The 16,078-nt window shown below is 38.4% G+C and overlaps 2 protein-coding genes and 1 long non-coding RNA gene across 6 annotated transcripts in view; 2 read left to right on the forward strand and 1 right to left on the reverse strand.

Annotated features, from left to right (window-relative positions):
* LOC123875528 (peptidylprolyl isomerase domain and WD repeat-containing protein 1) overlaps window positions 1–16,078 on the forward strand; it is a 24,840-nt gene continuing 8,762 nt past the window's right edge. The window contains exons 1-13 of one of the 3 annotated variants that reach the window (XR_006798154.1): window positions 1–314; window positions 434–594; window positions 1,139–1,277; window positions 2,949–3,036; window positions 3,772–3,920; window positions 4,176–4,351; window positions 5,307–5,425; window positions 5,504–5,696; window positions 6,782–7,016; window positions 7,335–7,523; window positions 7,805–7,956; window positions 8,429–8,625; window positions 9,409–9,411. Coding sequence is in view for 2 of the 3 variants with exons in the window: in XM_045921402.1 (XP_045777358.1) it covers window positions 188–314; window positions 434–594; window positions 1,139–1,277; window positions 2,949–3,036; window positions 3,772–3,920; window positions 4,176–4,351; window positions 5,307–5,425; window positions 5,504–5,696; window positions 6,782–7,016; window positions 7,335–7,523; window positions 7,805–7,956; window positions 8,429–8,572 (1,872 nt within the window). In the remaining variant the exon portion in view is untranslated. Of the gene's footprint in view, window positions 315–433; window positions 595–1,138; window positions 1,278–2,948; window positions 3,037–3,771; window positions 3,921–4,175; window positions 4,352–5,306; window positions 5,426–5,503; window positions 5,697–6,781; window positions 7,017–7,334; window positions 7,524–7,804; window positions 7,957–8,428; window positions 8,854–9,408; window positions 9,412–10,975; window positions 11,140–16,078 lie in introns of those variants that run through there. The other 2 variants (XM_045921402.1, XM_045921404.1) reach the window with 2 other exon arrangements.
* Window positions 11,999–16,078, forward strand: part of LOC123875545 (CCHC-type zinc finger nucleic acid binding protein) — a 10,521-nt gene continuing 6,441 nt past the window's right edge. The window contains exon 1 of one of the 2 annotated variants that reach the window (XM_045921430.1): window positions 11,999–12,160. The gene's annotated coding sequence lies outside the window, so the exon portion shown is untranslated. Of the gene's footprint in view, window positions 12,161–12,299; window positions 12,424–16,078 lie in introns of those variants that run through there. The other variant, XM_045921431.1, reaches the window with a different exon arrangement.
* LOC123875554 overlaps window positions 15,339–16,078 on the reverse strand; it is a 15,018-nt gene continuing 14,278 nt past the window's right edge. The window contains exon 3 of the long non-coding RNA XR_006798166.1: window positions 15,339–15,892. This is a non-coding gene — a long non-coding RNA (uncharacterized LOC123875554). The remainder of the gene's footprint in view (window positions 15,893–16,078) is intronic.

Below are 16,078 nucleotides of genomic sequence, written 5' to 3' on the forward strand. Positions count from 1 at the left end.
AGAAACGTCAATTTGTTTTGTTTTGTTAGAGAGGTTATCTTAAGTTATATTATAGTTAAATTATTTACAAATATTAAATGCTTAAATTATGTAGTTTTCAAAGAAAGTATAATCTGAACTTCAATTTTGAATAACAGCTCTGCGATACCTTATATTACATTGTTTTCTTTTTGGTTTTTGTATTAAAATGTCAGTAGAGAAAAGACTCAATAGTCAAGAGAATTCTGAAGAAGCAGACGATGGGGACGGTTGGATTGGGCCCATGCCTTCAGAGGCATCATCAGCCAACGCACCGAAACCAAAGAAACGCAAAGGTATGATTTTTAAACCATCGTTTTGATTACTGTAAACATTTAGGTATAAGTTTTATGTGGCTCTGGCCTGTATCTATCAGTCACTAGTACCTATTTTATAGATTTATAATAATTTTCAGTTTTGGAGTTTGAATCTCTGTACCTGGAAAACTTGCCCCTATCAGAGACATACGAGAGGAGCTACATGCACAGAGATGTGGTCACACATATTGTTGTCACCAAGACTGACTTCGTAATCACTGCCAGCCAGGATGGGCACTTGAAGTTTTGGAAAAAGCAGGTTTTTAATACTATTTACTAGATGATGCTTGCAACTTCATCCGCATGGATTTGGTTTGTTAAAAATCCTGTGGGAACTCTTTGATTTTCCATGATAAAAATTAGCCTGTATCCATCCCCAGAATGTAAGTTAACTCTGTACCTTTAATCAAAATCAGTTAAGCTAGCAGACAGATAGACAGGCATACTTGCGCATTTATAATATTAGTATGGACGCAAGGATATGGATTAAATAAAAGCTGATGCTAGTGACTTTGCCCATGTGAATTTAAGTTTTTTTAGAAATCCCATAGAAACTGATGTTCTATGATATATGTATATTCTGGGACATATATTCGGCTCAGGAGTGCAATTTATCACTACTAATTAGGTGATGCCTGTTACTTCGTCTACATGGATTTAGTTCTTATTATATTTAGATAGATTTTTTATTATTTTATTTAGAGATTTAGTTCTATAGGTTTGATGCCCTTTTCTTGATAGACACTAACCTATAAAAATAACTACCCTTAAAAAAGAAATATGGATTTTTTTTCTTGTGTTAGGAGGAAGGCATCGAGTTTGTGAAGCACTTCCGCTGCCACCTGGCGAGCATCACCCGCGTGGCCGCCAACAGCACGGGCACGCTGCTCTGCACCGCCTCCTCTGAGAAAACCGTCAAAGTCTTCGACGTCGTCAACTTTGGTACTGCCTCCTTTTTTATTAGGGCAACTATCTCACTTATAGGACAAGAGTCAGGGCTGTAGTTTCTCTAGGCCAGGTAGGGGCCATCGCCCCGGAGCGGCAGGCTGCGAGGGGTCGCTTCCCGCGACGCTGGATCAGCTTTGGAAGTCTTTCATAATAATTTTTACCTTCTTTTATTTTCTTTTTTAACCCCCGACCCAAAAAGAGGGGTGTTATAAGTTTGACGTGTGTATCTGTGTATCTGTGTGTCTGTGTATCTGTGTATCTGTCTGTGGCATCGTAGCGCCTAAACGAATGAACCGATTTTAATTAAGTTTTTTTTGTTTGAAAGGTGGCTTGATCGAGAGTGTTCTTAGCTATAATCTAAAAAAATTGGTTCAGCCGTTTAAGAGTTATCAGCTCTTTTCTTGTTTTCTTGTAGAAAGGAAGGTTAGATAACCGTTAGGTTCATAATATCAATTTGTCAATAGACAAATGTCAAGCTGTCAAGATGGACGTTGCCTAAATACATAATTATTTATTTGAAAATGATGTTTTGGAAAACTCAGATACTTTGGATCGTCGGGGGTGTTATAAATTTTTAATTTACACTTGTATCTTTTTAGAGTTCTGTACCTCAAAGGGAAAAACGGAACCCTTATAGGATCACTTTGTTGTCTGTCCGTCCGTCCGTCCGTCTGGGTTTTACCTGTACATTCTAAAACAGATTTTTATTTATTTTTACGCATAATAGTTTTTGATTTATCATGCAAAATGTCGAAAAAAATACCCGAGTACGGAAACCTCGGTGCGCGAGTCTTACTTGGTTGTTTTTTTATTTTATTGCTGTTGGACTTGACTGAAATAAAGAAAAGCCTACCTACAACAAAACCTAAAACTCATTGGCTGATGGCACAATAAGACGCAGGGCGATTGTCTGCTGGGTGGCGTGACTCAGGATGCCCGACAGTTGCTCTCGATATTGTTCATAATCAGATTATCAAGACATATTATTATTCTAAATAGGCTGGTGAGAGGCCTACCCAAGACATGTGGATTGATTTTAAGAGAAAATGCATTCTCAATCTCGCTAACGATAGGCAATAACATGAGATTGCTCCTTAAGAGGAGGATGTATGTATGCTCATGTAATGTTCAACTAATTTGCTATTATACAGTTGAAGATTATTATTAAACGATAAAAGAGCGTGAATTTGACCTGCAGTTCGCTCCAGCAATGTGCGCGACTTCAATTATTTGTATAGAAATATTGGAAAAGAGCAACCGCCGAGTTTCTTGCTGGTTCTCTTGGTAGGAAAGGCATTCCGAACCAGTGGTAAATGCATTTGACGATTCAAAAGTACGTGTAAAAGTCTAATTGAATAAAAAATATTTGTATTTTATAAAGTCCTTAGACTGATTGCAAGCCTCAATAGCTCAACTGGTAAAGGAGTGGACTGAAAACCGAAAGATCGACGCGACGGTTCAAATTCAAACCCCGCCCGTTGCACTATTGTCGTACCTACTCCTAGCACAAGCCTGACGCTTAGTTGGAGAGGAAAGGGGAATATTAGTCATTTAACATGGCTAATATTCTTTTTTTTTTTAAAAAAAAAACACCACCGAAAAAAAATAGTCAGGCGCAAGATATCAGCTGTGTGGACAAAATGTGATAAAGTTATTTGTTTTCAGACATGATCAACATGTTATCGCTAGAGTTTGAGCCCTACTGTGCTGAGTGGGTGCACTCCGCGGGCGACCCCATATCAGCAATAGCTGTGTAAGTTGACCTTATGTCTCATAATATCTGTCTGCTTGATTCTATGTTCATATATCGCAAAATTGAATCATAATATATTAATAAATAAAATTAGAAGGTGCCTGCAACTTTATCTGCTTGGATTTAGATTTTTAACAATCCTGTGGGAACTTTTGATTTTTTGGGATAAAACTGTTTTCCTGGGACTCCATATAAGTTATATGTAACTAAGCTTTGATTGATAAATATTAATTTAATTCCTTCAAAGTTATTTACTTTTTGCTTTTTGCCTCTTGAAAACTGTTGAATTCGAGTTTGTTCTCTTTTACTTCAGGCAATGGTACACTTCATATCTGATATAAAAGGCACTCCACTTCTCATGGCCCCACCAACCGTTAGATAGTCCGAATCGCTGTAGGGCACTGTTCGGCGCTTGCTCTTGGCGTTTTCCCAGGGCGCCTTTTTGACACCCTACAAGTTTTATATCTCCTCCTTGTCCCTTGTGTTCACTCTTCCCTCTTGGGGACTAGACGGCACTAGCACAGTTCCTGCTTAGCACCTGTAGGTTCCAAGCAATGGTGCGCAAATTCCCGTAGCATGTTGTAGTTTCTCCGCCGATAAGACGAGGTCCCGTTTCCCCGCATATAATCCCGTTCAGCATCATCGCCCGCAAGTCCTCGTAAAGGGAAAAATGATAGGCACCATGTGTTGTGTTCTGAGAGAGAAAGGGGAGTCAATTTTTAAAAACACTTGCAGATCGGAAAAAGGCACGAACAAGATCCACATATTCGACGGCACGCAGGCGTCGGGCGCGCCGCTGCACACGCTGGCGCTGCATCAGAGCGAGGTGCTCACCATCAAGTACAACCCCGTCTACGAAGTGGCGGTCTCCGTCGACAAAGCAGGCAGGTTCTCTTATCCGCTGCAGGGTATATGCAACATCCACACATTCGACGGCACGCAGGCATCAGATAGACGGACAAAAATTAAAAAAAAAATAGTTTTGTGGTCTATTTATGTAGTGTTTTCTTTGTAATAACATAGAAATCATCCCAAAACAGTTTTATTATAAGAAAATAGGACCATGGTTATCTTTATGTGGGGTTTTTCCTTTTTTTACTCGTCTGCACCAGAAGAACAGTAATGTTTTCCTTGTTCAGGTATTGTGGAGTACTGGACCGGGCCGAAATATGAGTACGAGTTTCCCAGAAATGTGAAATTCAAGTCCAAATTAGATACGGATCTATTTGACTTTGTGAAGAATAAAACTTATCCAACTGCGTTGGACTTCTCGCCCGACGGAAAAAAGATGGCTTCCATAAGTTTGGATAGGAAGGTAAGTGATAAAGATGATAAAAAACCGGCCAAGTGCGAGACAGACTCGCGTTCCGAGGGTTCCGTACTCGGGTAATTTTTCCGACATTTGGCACAATAAATCAAAATCAATATAAAACTGTATAATATATCAATATAAATCTGCATAAAAATAAATATAAATCTGTTTTAGAATATACAGCTAAAACCCTTTCATATTGTCTTGCTCCCCACTTGGTCTTGTAATGAGTATTTCAGCTTGACAGCGTAGAATTATATTATGAAATGTATTCTTGCCACTATTCTGCCCAGGCAAGAAGTGTAAAGTATTTTTAATAAGTTTTTTAAACTGCATCGTAAAAGGGGTTAGACTGGCAGTACTTTTTTTTAACCCCCGACCCAAAAAGAGGGGTGTTATAAGTTTGACGTGTGTATCTGTGTGTCTGTGTATCTGTGTATCTGTCTGTGGCATCGTAGCGCCTAAACGAATGAACCGATTTTAATTTACTTTTTTTTGTTTGAAAGGTGGCTTGATCGAGAGTGTTCTTAGATATAATCCAAAAAAATTGGTTCAGCCGTTTAAGAGTTATCAGCTCTTTTCTAGTTTTCTTGTAGAAAAGAAGGTTAGATAACCGTTAGGTTCATAATATTATGTCAATTGACAAATGTCAAGCTGTCAAGATGGACGTTGCCTGAATACATAATTATTTATTTGAAAATGATGTTTTGGAAAACTCAGATACTTTAGATCGTAGGCGCGGAATAGTCCAAGAAAATCAGTTCAGCCGCTTTTCAGTTGTTTTAAAGTTATCAGGTCTTTTCGGTCTTTTCTAGTTACTGTAACCTTCACTTGTCGGGGGTGTTATAAATTTTTAATTTACACTTGTTAATAAAAATTAATGAGGCTATCACTTAGAGAGGTTAAAGATGGAGCTGCTAAGTTTTACACAAAAAAGGGTATAATTTTGTCATATCAGGTCCGAGTATTCCACTTCCTGACGGGCAAGCTGCACAAAGTTCTGGACGAGAGTCTACAGCGCTTCCAGGAGCTCCAGCACCAGACACAGCAGCTGCCCAACATGGAGTTCGGGAGACGGTAAAATAATACTCTTACACGCAATCCTTTGGTATTTGATAGTTTCTAAATCTAACCAAAAAATTTACCATAATTCAGGATGGCAACAGAACGCGACCTAGACAAGTCGGAAGCGGCGCAGCTCGCAAACATCGTGTTTGACATCAGCGGCCACTTCATCGCGTACTCCACCATGCTTGGCGTCAAGCTCATCAACCTCGCCACCAACCGCTGTGTGGCCATGCTCGGCAAGCCCGAGAATCTACGTCCGCTGCAGCTGGCGCTGTTCCAGGTATTCCACTACACTCCATTCCGTTCCATTCCACTCCACGCCATTCTATTCCTCTCCATTTCAGACTCTATTCCATCCTGTTTCCATTCTCCTCCAATCCAACCTATTCTACAACAAACTACTCCATTTCATTCTAAAACATTTCATTCACTCTGCTCAATTCAGTTCTGTTTCATTTATTTCCGTTTTACACCACTCCTCCTACTACTCTGATTCAGTTCCAATCCTTTAAATTATGATAGAATTTATCAGTAAAACTTGTAACGTTGTGAAGGCGTTACATTTTTTTAAATAAATAATTCAAAGCATGACATAATACTGACGGACAATGTTACCCGCCACCACTACGTCCTAGACGAGTTGTCCCGTGCGGCCGCTTGAAGCAGGAGGGCACCTCTGCGACGCGGCGCGTGCGCAGGAAGGGTTAGGGTGACGCTGGAATCGTTTTTTTTCACGTCTGACGCGTCGCAGTGAACATATCTAAAGGTAACGTGTTCCTGTTGGGAATACAGGAACACAATATCCCTGTACCTGCACTACCAACTACTACGGTGATCTTGTAAACCCGTTATACGGGTTCACTGTGACCCTCAAGATTCCACGGTACCCCTCGTGTTCTTGGTACTCCTCGAGCTTCTCGGCACCACCTTGTGCTACTCTGGTCTACGCCAGGCACGCTTACTCGTGGCACCCTCTCCTGGTGTCACGAACCTCCAGGCGCACCTCGCGGCACCCTCTTCTGGTGTCGCGGACCTCTCAGCACCTGGCCGGCGGCCTGCAACCGAGCACCAACCAGCGCGCATTCCACCTCCCTCGAAGACCATCTCGCCGGGTCCCGCTACCTCCGGGACGTCACCGCACGGCACAACAGGGAAGTACCGCCTACTGCAAGCCTTAGAGACTGTAGTGACAACCGCGAAAGCCCACGACCCTACCTACTTACCACTAAATAAATTCTTGTGTTGGCTTTGGGGTGTTTTCTTTATTCTCGTCTTCACTGACCAACCCCCAACGTCACAAACTCTTTTATTAAGAGATTCTCAGAAAATACTCAGCAAACAACTTTTGAAATATTAACCATTCAGGGTCGGACAAATCAACCGAAATTGGCGACAACGCTGGAAATGGAGGGGTCAGAAAACCCGACACTATTGAACATAAAGACTGACCCGACTCTGTTCTGCACGGCGTACAAGAAGAACCGCTTCTACATGTTCTCCCGCCGCAGTCCGGACGACGTGAAGAGCCCTGATGCAGACCGGGATATCTTCAACGAGAAGCCTTCAAAGGAGGATATCATTTCTGCTACCGAGGGACAAGGTTGGTATTCTGTAGAACATTAATACTTAATATCATTTATGACAATTTCTTTTAACTTTTAATAAATAGGTGCAAGTATTTTTGGTTTAAAAAAATGCGATTTATGCCCATTTATTGTATGCTTATGATACCAATATATCCTGCTAAAAATAGTTTGCAGCATTCTATCAAAAAGGGCTGCTAAGCCCTAAAAGCCCAAATGGTAGGAAAGCAGTTAGCAGACCTCATCTCGGTTTGATAACGCAAAGTAGAACGATAAACGTTAAAAAAAAATTGCGCACTTGCTTAAAAAAACCATGTATTGTTCTTTCACGCCAGGCGTCCAGCGTCTGTACGAGCAAGCCATCCTGCACACATCGCTGGGGGATGTGCACATCCGTCTGTTCGGCAAAGACGTGCCGCGTACGGTGGAGAACTTCTGCGGGCTCGCGCGCAACGGCTACTTCAACGGGCACATCTTCCACCGCGTCATCAAGGGCTTCATGGTGCAGACCGGCGACCCTACTGGTGAGCACATACAGATTGCTTCTTTCATAGACCAAACTTGATTGTGGAATGTTGACATAAGTCAACAATCCACAGACTCTTAATAACCAGTCCACCATCCACCACCATCCATGAAAAAATATACTATAGCAGCAGGAAATATTATGTAAAACTATCAGGCTTGGCTTATTGAGATCTCATGCCAAATTACTTACCATCAGGTGAGATCGCAGTCAAGAGCTGACTTGTATCAGAATAAAAAAAATTGAAAAAAAAAACAAATCAAAAAATCTTTCTTTCAGGCACTGGCACGGGTGGAGAAAGTATTTGGGGCGGCGAATTCGCGGATGAGTTCAGGCCACAGTTGAAGCACGACCGCCCCTACACTGTGAGCATGGCCAACGCTGGACCCAACACCAACGGCAGCCAGTTCTTCATCACCCTGGCGCCCACTGTGAGTACCAGCCTTTACACCTGAGTATTCCGACCATATGAAACGTGTAGGCGTTCAACTAAAATAATCTATGGTTCGAAACATTGTGTTTGATAATAAAATTAGAACACTGTTATAGTTAATTAAAAAAATAGAGTGTTAATGAATTTGGGAGAAATTAACTTTAAGTAGGTAGACAAGCATGGCCAATGCTAGAGCCAACACCAACGGTAGCCAGGTCTCAGCAGCCACTGTGACTTTGAGTACCAAAGTTTGAACATGAAACGCCTTAGCGGAACAGGGAATCTTAGTTCTAAAGACCTGGTTCACCACTACATTAGGATCACTGGTGCACCACTAATTTTGGCCACTATGGCTGTCAAAGTCAGACCTTTCTTCAAGGGTATATGAAACAGATTATTTCAGTCATTACTATATCACAGTGCCAAGTATAATGGCGCAAGCACTAAATGTTTGGTTTGTTTCTCCTCAGCCGTGGCTGGACAACAAGCACACGGTGTTCGGGCGAGTGGTACGCGGCATGGAAGTGGTGCAGACCATCGGCGGCGTCAAGACCAACCCCAAGACCGACAAGCCTTACGACGACATCCGTGTCATCTCCGTCACTGTGAAGTGAACGTCTCAGCTCTCGACACAACCGACCTCAAGACCGACAAGCCCTACGATGAAGTGACCAGAGGTCCTGCCGCCTTGGGCGTGTGAACTTTGACAGCCACAGTGACCTACGCAATCTGATTGGCTACAATGCACAGTCGTAGCAAGAATACCATAAATTCAGCCAATCTACACCAATTGAAATTGTAACAATCTGATAATAATGAATTACGTGACACGCGTTACCTCCCGGTGATGAATTTAATTAGAAATTAAGGGATGATAAAATATTTTAATAGGAAATTCATCGTGTTTTATTGAAATTACAACAGGTTTACGAACTACAAGGCATTTTTGAGTACATTAGGTACTAAATACACATATTTAAGTTTTAAACCAGGGTTCCGGTTCGTAAGAATCCTATATTCAATCAGAATGCGTGTTCGTAAATAGATTTTGTCAAAAATCAGTAAATAGGAGAGATTAGCTTGCATTCCTGGGAAGGACATAGGCCACTATCCTACTGGAAAATTAAACAATTCTATGGAATGTTCAAAAATCTAAATCTAAATGGAGAAAGGCACTCATAATAAATATCCGATATTTGATATCTGGCATAACAGCAAGAATTTTTCAAAAATCTATGCAATGGAGGAAAGATATGGGAGCGATATTTATTGTCTCGTGAAATGTGAAAGTTTGGATTCCTGTTATTTTATAATAACTAAATCGATTTGGCTGAAATTCGGAATGAGAATAGCTTATCCCGCAGAAACAAAGATTTAACTTATTGCTCACAAGATGGCGTGCTCAAGATTCAAGAAAGTTACAGATAGAACACAGAGATAGAACTTGTAGATCGTAAGCAGTAAGGGCCGATGTCCACCTAAGTGGAGCGGAGAAGAGATATTATTGTGTACAGTCAATTACACGTCATCTATTATGAATCAGATTGGTCGACTGAACACATCTCCTCTCCTCTCCACTTAGGTGGATACCGTACCTCCTCCACGTATATGTCCCACTACCCAGTATAATATTGTAGTCTTTGTGTCCCACCATGAAAAGAGCAACCGCCGAGTTTCTTGCTGGTTCTTCTCGGTAGGAGCGGCATTCCGAACCAGTGGTAAATTATTTGACGATTCAAAAGCATTTGTAAAAGTTTATTTGAATAAAAATCTATTGTAAATCTATTCTATTCTATTCATGGATGAAAGTTATAATAATATCTAGGTTCTTATTTTTTTTTTGTATGTATCCACTAACTGCTAGTGCTCTCTACTGGCGAGTAAGAAAAATCAACTGTATAAAAATTAGGCTGTTGCTCAAAAGCTGGCGCTCAAAGTTGCTAAATTAATTATTGCCCTCTAGTGGCGAGTCGAAGAACAACAGCTTTATAAATTTAAGCTATTGCTCACAAGATGGCGCCCAAAACCACTATATGGTGTATTAAAGTTTAATCTGATACAAAACCTCCTTGATTTACTGAGTTCTAGTGGCCAGTCGAAGAATAATTGCTCACAAGATGACGCTCAAAGTTGCTAATCATTTGCTAATAAGGTAAAAAAAAAAAAAAAAATATAACACCTCTTTGATTTACTGCTCTCTAGTAGCGGGTCGCAGAACAACAGCTTTATAAAATTAAGCTATTGCTCACAAGATGGCGCTATAAGTAAAGAATCGAGTAGTTTCGTAACCAAAATAACTTTTGAAAAAAAATAAAATTTTTTCATTACCAAAATAATTTACTGAAATGGACATAATATGCTGAAAGAATAATGTGGTGTTAATATTATTTGTGTATTATCTATGGTCAATAGGTATATATATTTATGTATGCGTATTACCAAGGTGCATAATACCATATAATACTCTTTGCAAGGTGCATTTAAATTTTAAACCTACCGTTGGGATACCACCACACGAGATGTAAGGCTGGTAGTTTATCATATTTTACTCTATGATTTTACTATACAGGGGAGATACTTTTAACATTCATGAAAATACTACCTCGCGAGTTTCTGCAATCACCCGCACCCGTGCAACCTGCTGGTGAAAATGGTGATGGCGTGAACGAGCGAGCATTACTGGATTTGACAATATCCCACGGCCCACGCACACATACAGTACACGACAGCTACCTGGCTGGCTGGCACTTTAAACAACACCTCCAGGCACCAACACACTCCAACAAGGATGCCACATCTTGACGTAGGCAGGCCAAACGGAGAAGATCATTTCACTTATAGGTTCCCATACCAACACCCGAAGCTTTGCTTTAAAAATTATTTACCAGCTGTTACTGCCCCCTCCCCACCTCCCCCTGCCCCACCAGAAGCTGGATCGACCTGTTCGTTTTTATATTGCTCGATTATATCGAATGGAATTGATAAGTGATTTTAAGTATCAGTACAGTAGGTACCTATATAGCACAAATGGACGACGCAAGTAGAAGGGAATCCACTAGGAATGGATCCCGAGCACGAAGCTCCAGATCAACCGTGGAGAGAAGTAAGAGGAGACGAAGCTTATCAACATCGGCATCTTCATTGAATTCGTCGGACTCAGAGGCGAGAGCAAATTGGCGACGTAAAAGTATTAAAGAATCACGCTTGGGTATGTTTTAATTTAATCAGTTAAAGATATCGCTTCGTAAAATGATAAGATTAGCAAATTCTGCGCCACTATTTACGCAGATACCAATAATTATAATCGTGCTATAGAAATAAGCAAGTATAATATTCCAAAGTCCAAATTCGTTGAATGGTGCTAATTCGAATAAACACGATCTTAAAACAGTCAAAGCCATGGTAGAATTATTAATATGAATTTCTTTTTTAATCAGTTTATCTTTTTTGACGTGACAACGTCTTATATAATTCGATAGAGCCGGCTGCACGCACGAAAAAACATGACTCATGCGGCGTTACCTCGCTCTGAGGCGTTCCATGTAAGGCTTGAAGTGCAAGCGAGAGCGCGGAACGAGCGACAAAGAAGCACGTAATCGGCCCTTGTTGTCACGTTCAACTATCGTCAGTAAACCGACTTTACAGACAACCAATTTTTTTAATACTGTGAATTATATTAGTGACCTCTGTACACCCTTTGATTTTATTAGATAAAGTATATAAGTACCCCATAAAACCACAAAAATATAATTAAATTAATTAATATCAAATGACCAAAACCTCCTTTATTATACCAATCTTACCCATCTCTTCTGTACATCAAAGACCTAAGTTTAGTTTAGAGATTATATACAACTGAATTAGCACTAATGTTAGTTTTAATGTACTTCTTTGACTATAACTTTTCTAATTATTGGTTGTTTACTGTAAAAAACAAGAAAACTGAATACCTTACTTACCCTTTTTTTGTTGTCAATTTTTACACTGGCAATCGATTTCACCATAGTTGAATGATTCATCTTTTTTATTGTCGTGTCTATGCTCAAAAATGTCTTTTACGGATTCGTAGTGATGGTGGCTGGCTTCCTTGAAAACATAGCGTCATAAATTACGATTAATTTGTATAAAATCTTAATTATTTGGTCGGATAACGATCGTAATTATAGTGAAATAAGTGTATAAGAAGTTTTCATAGCAAATAGGTAAGTGTTAAGTGGAAATTTGTGCTAAAAACCGTGCTCTACCGGTATCCTACACGTGGTTTGCCCATATTACCGCGTACTTGCATTCATTGTGTGTTTTTACGGGTCTACTATGAAATACTGTGTTATGGCGCACTCCTGCAGTATTTTTATGTGAAATTCAGTTATTTTTAAGTCAGAGGTCTGTGTTTAGGTTGTTTGATGAACGTGGTTGTTCTCTGACATCGAGCTACATCGACACACATAGCTGTTTAGAAATTGAGGTAATTTGTCACAGTAAACTGTTTTTCCAGTGTATTTGCTTATATTTAGGGGGGTTTTGTTTAAATGACATTTTTACTTGCATTACTTTGATGGCACTGTTGGGTATGCCATGTAATCAACTTTTATTTTTTTCCACATGACGCATCTAGATGTCATAAACGTTGTTGGGAAAGTACTATTAATTATTACCGTAGTGTGTACAGTTACATAGATAATGGTGAAACTTTTGATCTGGAATTTTATTTACTTGTGACCATTTTAATGATGTCCATATAACCTTTAATATATTATGAGAAATGTAGATTAAGCTATTAAATTAAGAATCACTTGCAATATAATGATTTGCATTTAACAAGTGAATTGCTAAACTTACAATGTTATCATGCAATGACATTCACTGCAATAACCTCACCTATTTATGCATTTTCAACTTGAAGTATTATTGATAGGTTGTTTAGATCCATTTGCAAAAATTGTCTTAATTTGCATATGTAATCTAGTACTGATCTAGTAATATTATAAATATGAAAGTTTGAATGTTTGTCTATCCTTCACGGCACAATGACTGAACCATTTTGCTGAAATTGATACCTTATATCCTGAATTACTATACAGCCTATTTTTACCCCGGAAAATCAAAGAATCAAATAATTCATTCAGAGTTGAAACGCAGTGGATCTTGAAAAAGAACAAAATTATTACAGTTAAGTAAATTATTACATGTTATGAATACAATCAAACACATACTATTAAATTTTAGGGAACTATCTGAATTACATACCCAAGTAATATTTATTTAGTGCTATTTTGTTATAACAATTGCTTAGTGCATCTTGTATTTTTCTTGAAGCTTAGTAGTTTCTCATTTACTCTTAATACTATACAAGTCATGCCCTTATGGAATGATGCCAAAAATGCTGACTGCATTTTGCACTGAACTTACAGAATACATACAACGAATTCTTCTTTTTTTATTCCATTACAAGTTAGCCCTTGACTGCTATCTCACTTGGTGGTAAGTGATGAAGCAGTCTAAGATAGTAGCTGACTAACTTGGAAGGGCAAAGCAGTTTTTTATCCTTGCAACTGTAGCCATTAATCTTGTAAATATAGATTCTGGGACAGTATTCATCTATAATATAAAAATGAATCGCAAAATGTGTTGGTAAGCGCATAACTCAACAACGCCTGGACCAATTTGGCCAAATCTTTTTTTAAAATGTTCGTTGAAGTTCAAGGATGGTTTTTACGGCGAGAAAAATTAGAATTATTGCTGGAAAAACCCTAAAAATAGCCCTTTTCTTTTTCCCATACAAATGATTTCTAACTAAAACGTAGTCAATTTGAGCTTTATTGCTATGCTATAAAGTTCATATTAAATTACAAGCACTCACTGTTGTCTAAGCAATGTAGGTGTGTTCCTAACGTCAAAGATCATATCTATCAAAACAATGTGCGTGTGTGCGTTGGAGCACAGAATACATAGTTGGAGGAGTTTATCCAACAATATAACAATTGCTTTCAAATGACTTCATTTGGGGCAACAAATGTAGTTCGGGAAAATTTTATGCCAACTTTCAAGGTATGTATTATAGCAGCCAGGGTGACGGTTCTGTTCAGGAGAATTTTTTAAAATACGTAGGCACAAAAACTGCCACATTACAAATCTTTTTGACAGGACGAAGTCTGTCGGGTCAGCTAGTTTAATATAATTTCATTACATATATGGTAGGTAGACTGATAAAAACTACAATTTAGTAAATGTTTGTTCATAGATAATATCATAATTATGCAACTGTGGCATATTTGCTTGTGGCATTTACTTTTCAACTGGAACAGTAACTTGTTACTTGTATGATGACTTGTAACCAGTTTTTGAACATCTGCTCCTATAACTTACAAATACAGCCTCAGTATTTTTAGTATGTAGCAGTGAAAGGTTGTGCTATTTTATAACTAGCTTTTGTCCACACCTGTCTTTGTAACATTTTTGATGTTTTCTATTTGACATTTTCAGCAGCGCTTTCTTTTGTCTAAAATAAATATGCTAATAATATGCCATTTTAGGACTCTCCCATAAAAACTAAAACTAACATGATTTCTTTCATAATAATCAGTAAGTAAAGTTGTTTGTAAACATTATAAGTAAGTGGATTTCTGGATGATGACCTCATTGCTGGTACAAGGTTAAGGCCATTTATGGAAAAGGGGTACCAATGTGCACTTTATTGTCAATTGTTGAATATGTGCATAAGATGATTGATATAATAGTGATAATTAATTATCAAAATTAAAGCACACTGAGCGATACATAAATCAAATTGTACTTTGAACTATAACGACAAACTTACTCATAACCTGATAACAATCACACATAATATTATAAACTTCCTAAATGATGCCTACGAATTTGTCCACATTTAATTAGGTTTTCAAAAATCCTGTGGGAACTTTTGAATTTTCTAAAGAATAGTATGTTTGATACGATCAATTTAGGAATTCACTAAGACTATACAGAGTAGTCTGTGTACAATCTTAGTAGGGCTGGACAAGGCACTGCATCCCGATTGCAGGATTGGTCTCCCTACAACCTTGAATCTAGCCTGCTTAACTTTCTACCAAACTCATTTTGGGATCCCCCTAACCCAGCTTTTTGTCTATCTAGCTTCATGCTGAGATTCAGCTAAAACTTATCCATGAATGAATGCTATGCTATAAAGTATAAACTGACAATTTTAAAAACAGTTTTTTTTCTTTTAAGAAAATTACACCAGTATTAGTTTTATAAATTGGTACATAATATTATAGATTTTAATATAACTAGTTATGACTTTTTTTTTATCTTTTTTGTAACTATTTCAAAAGTTCACTTTGACTATGAAATTAAAAGTAAAAAAAACTATACCTACTCAATTACAGTGTAAACTCCATGTAACGTCACTCTATTTAACGACAAACTCCCTTAAGCGTCGAAATCAATTGGCTTCGGTTGGTTTAGCTTGTCTTTCATACCATGTTTCACTCTACATAGCATTACACCCACTCTCAATAACGACAACAATTGAGTAATAAAAAGTACCTTTTAAGTTGCTAAAATTAGTAAAAACTGCGCAGCTGTGTACGATCTATTGTCGCTTTATTATCCTAGCCCGCAATAAACTCGACTGTCGGCATCATGCATACCGAACATTCTAAGAAATTCGTTCTTTTGTTTACAAATTGGGATTGCTTGTACGTGTACACTGTTGACCATGACTCATAAGTAGGAGTCATGGATTATCTATACCTTATCATATTCTTAGTCGCTCACAAACTTTCTAGCGTTCAAATAACATTCTTTTTTATGCACATAAATAAACTTTTTCTTTTTCTAATTCTGATGTTTCTTCTCTCCATTTAACGACAACTCTCTATAACGCCATAAAATGCACAGTCCCTTCGGTGTCGTTATATAGAGTTTATACTGTACTTTCACAGTTACCTATTTCTGAACTAAACTTTCAAAATGTGCCACTAACACAGATAACTAAGGCATGGCACTTCATTTTAGAAAGTTGATGAAGAAAATTGTAGCAGCCAACTAGATGTAAGAAAAATCATTGCAACTTTCTCTGTTTCATATTGTTTTTCATAATTTTTTGGTACTTGTTTACA

This window comes from Maniola jurtina, chromosome 20 (genome assembly GCF_905333055.1).
Source record: "Maniola jurtina chromosome 20, ilManJurt1.1, whole genome shotgun sequence".
Classification (NCBI taxonomy): Eukaryota; Metazoa; Arthropoda; class Insecta; order Lepidoptera; family Nymphalidae; genus Maniola; species Maniola jurtina.